The 3,061-nt window shown below is 46.8% G+C and overlaps 1 protein-coding gene across 1 annotated transcript; it reads left to right on the top strand.

Moving 5' to 3' along the window:
• Positions 1–1,227: 1,227 nt before the first annotated feature.
• LOC139839179 (uncharacterized) lies at positions 1,228–1,686 on the top strand. Its single transcript, XM_071829227.1, has one exon. The coding sequence runs from the start codon at positions 1,228–1,230 to the stop codon at positions 1,684–1,686; it is 459 nt and encodes a 152-aa protein (XP_071685328.1).
• Positions 1,687–3,061: the final 1,375 nt, after the last annotated feature.

Raw genomic sequence — 3,061 nt, 5'->3', positions numbered from 1 at the left:
GACTCTGGTTTGTTTACAAAACACACATGTATCAATGTTTCCACTTAATACAATTCTAGCATGGGATGTAAACATTTATCATGAACACTAAGATATAACAATAACCACTTTATTATTGTCTCTCGGGCATACCTCCAACACTTTTTCCATGACCGCGGCCTATAGCAGGGCAACCCTCTATTGACCCTGCTCTTCATTCTTGTCATGGATGTGCTCGGAAGGATGTTTAACGTGGTGGTCCAACGTGGTGTCCTGACGAGGTTAGCCACCGTCGGTGTCAAGCATCGTGTGTCTCTCTACGTCGACGGTGTGCTGGTGTTCCTCGGGCCTACAGATCCAGAAGTGCGAGTTGTGCGTGAGCTGCTTGACTATTTTGGGTGGGCATCGGGGCTTTGCGTAATCTTGGCCAAAAGCGTGACTGCGCCGATCCGCTGCGAGGAGGTGTCCCTCAAAGAGATCGCCCCAGGCTAGAGTGCCCTCTCTCGACTCTCCCCTGCACCTACCTTGGTCTTCCCCTCTCCATTCCGCGACTACAGAAGGGTGATCTCCAATAGGTGCTCGATAAGCTGGGCAATAAGCTTATGCACTGGAAGGCATTGCTGATGTACAAATAGGAGTGTGTTGCTTATGTGCATGCGATCATGACGGTGTCCGTGGTTTACCAGCTGCTTGCTGTTGACCTGGAGCCCTGGTTCTTCCAAGACATGGACAAGCTGCGCTGCAGCTTCCTGTGGGTTGGTCAGCACGAAGCAAGCGACGGAGTTGCAAGGTTGCCTAGCACCTAGTGTGCATGCCGAAAGATCTTGGTGGGATGGGTTTCCATAACCTGAAGCTTCTTAACACGGCCCTTCGCGCCAAATGGGTTTGGATTTCAAAGATAGACCGTGAGAAGGCATGGGCCGCCATGGACCTTGTGGCAACGCTGGATGCCATTACCCTCTTCAATGCGTCAGTGAACGTCACAGTGGGGGATGGTGCCTCCCTTTTGTTCTAGGAGGATACGGGGATTGGGATACTCAACACCGCCGCAACTGCCCTGGCCATGGTAAAGCTGAGATACCAGAAAATGAGACATGTCAATTAGGGCATGAATGAGCATGCGTGGAAGAAGGGCATCGCCGGTGAGCTCTTGGTCGATGATCGTGTAGTTTATCCACTTGTGGGATGCTATCGGCGTGCTCCATCTAGGGGGTTGCAGCAACGTCGTTAGGTGTAAATGGATGCCCGATGGCCGCATTCTCCTCCAAGACTGCCTATCGGGCCCTTTTCGAGGGGCCCGTGGTGCTGGCCGGCTTGGCCAACATATGGAATCCATATGCGCCGCTGGCGTACAAGTTTCATGCGTGGCTACCTCTTCGGAGTCGCTGTTGGACGGTAGATCGCCTCGCCCGGCATGGTCTAGCATCTCATGTCACCTGCCCCCTCTACGACAACGAGGGTGAGACCCTATACCACATCTCTCCACTCTGCCCTTACGCTCTTAGAGTGTGGACTAGAGTGACGGTGGGTGCTCGTGTCCATCTGCCTTTGCCGTCGGCGGGCATTGGTGATTGGTGGCCTCAAGCGGTTAGGGCCCTGCCTGCCAACCAGAGGAAGGATTCTAACTCCATGATCATCCTGGTCCTTCGGGCGCTTTGGCTAGAGCGCAACGCCAGGGTTTTCGATGTCAAGGAGACCTCCTCCTAGATCTTTTTGAGCTCGGTCTTGGACACTTGAAATTCCTAAGTTGTGTGTAGAGGTAGGCGTGTGCGAGATGTGCACTAGGTCAAGGTTTATGTGTGTGTGTGATACTGCGCCGTCTGTGGTGCCCTAGGATCAGGTGGCTTCCTTGTATGCCCTTTCACTGCTTTTCATCTTAATATAAATACGCGTAGATCTCCTGCAGGTACTCGAAAATGGAGACAATACATAAAAATTGTGGATCAAAACTCGGGTCTCTAATGTGGTTAAGCTTTGCTAGAACCACTTGGCTATGACTCGGATTGTATTCTTAATTTCTTATGCAGACTATAATTCTTTTGAGCGAGCGATTGGATTAATGGGCTGACCCAGTCGGGAATGCCTTTAGGCGACAGATTGCTCCCGCATGGTTGTTGAGCGTGCATTAGGGTCAACATTCGCGAGGTCCTATGCCTCGACCTAGTTGGCGACTTGTCCGAGCCGCACACCCAGTGGTGCTATTGGGCCGACCCATTTTACTTGTTTCGTTTCTTACTCTGTTATTTTTTCTTTTTCTAAACTAAATGTCAGAATTTTTTTTAAAAATCTAGATTTTCTAATCTAAACATTTTACAAAAAGACATCTTTTTAAAATTTGTTTTTAAATTTTAAAAAAAACATGGACAAATTTTGAGATTAACATTTTTAATCCGAACAAAATATTTTTAAAAATTTGAATATTTTTTTAAGATTGACCAGTTTTTAGTTTTAATATTTCCCGAATTTGAACATTTTTAGATTTGAATTTTTTAAAATTTGAACATTTTTAAAATCTTTCTATTTTTCAAATCTGAAAAATAAAAGTAACAAAAAAGAAATAGGAAAAAGAACAACAGAAAAAGAAAATAAAAAAAGGAAAAAAGAAACAGAAAATAAAATAAAATAAAATAAAAAACGAAAAAAGAGGAAGCATAACTGGGCCGGTCCGTACCGTGCACGGGGTGTGCGGCGCGCGATACGCACCGACCTAATCGGTGTGTAGGGTTTGCCTAACATTCCGCCCCTCTCCAGATTGGGCCCTATTCTCCAAAGGTGACGAGTCCTCTTTTGCGTCACAAGCACACGAGTTGTGTTCGCTAAAAAAACACACACACACACACAAGTTGTGTTTGGAATTTCGCTTCCAACTCTTGTGACATTATTGACACATGTACCGTCCGTGGTGTAGCATTTTCTTGGAAATTTTTATGACATCTATGATGTGGCTTTTGAACTTGGGAGTACCCAGAATACGTGAGACTTGGAAGTAACGGGGAGGTTTCTACAAAATCTCACTTACGCGTATACGTGGAGAGAAGTTATGGGCATACCCACCCTGAAATCAAGGAAGGAAACCACCCAC

The sequence above is a fragment of the Lolium perenne genome, chromosome 4 (assembly GCF_019359855.2).
Source record: "Lolium perenne isolate Kyuss_39 chromosome 4, Kyuss_2.0, whole genome shotgun sequence".
Classification (NCBI taxonomy): Eukaryota; Viridiplantae; Streptophyta; class Magnoliopsida; order Poales; family Poaceae; genus Lolium; species Lolium perenne.
The sequence above is the reverse complement of the archived record's forward strand: the minus strand, read 5'-3'. Positions and strand labels throughout refer to the sequence as shown.

Coding starts and splice junctions, on each gene's coding strand:
- LOC139839179 (XM_071829227.1), top strand. CDS start 1,228: ATGGCCGCATTCTCCTCCAAGACTGCCTATCGGGCCCTTTTCGAGGGG.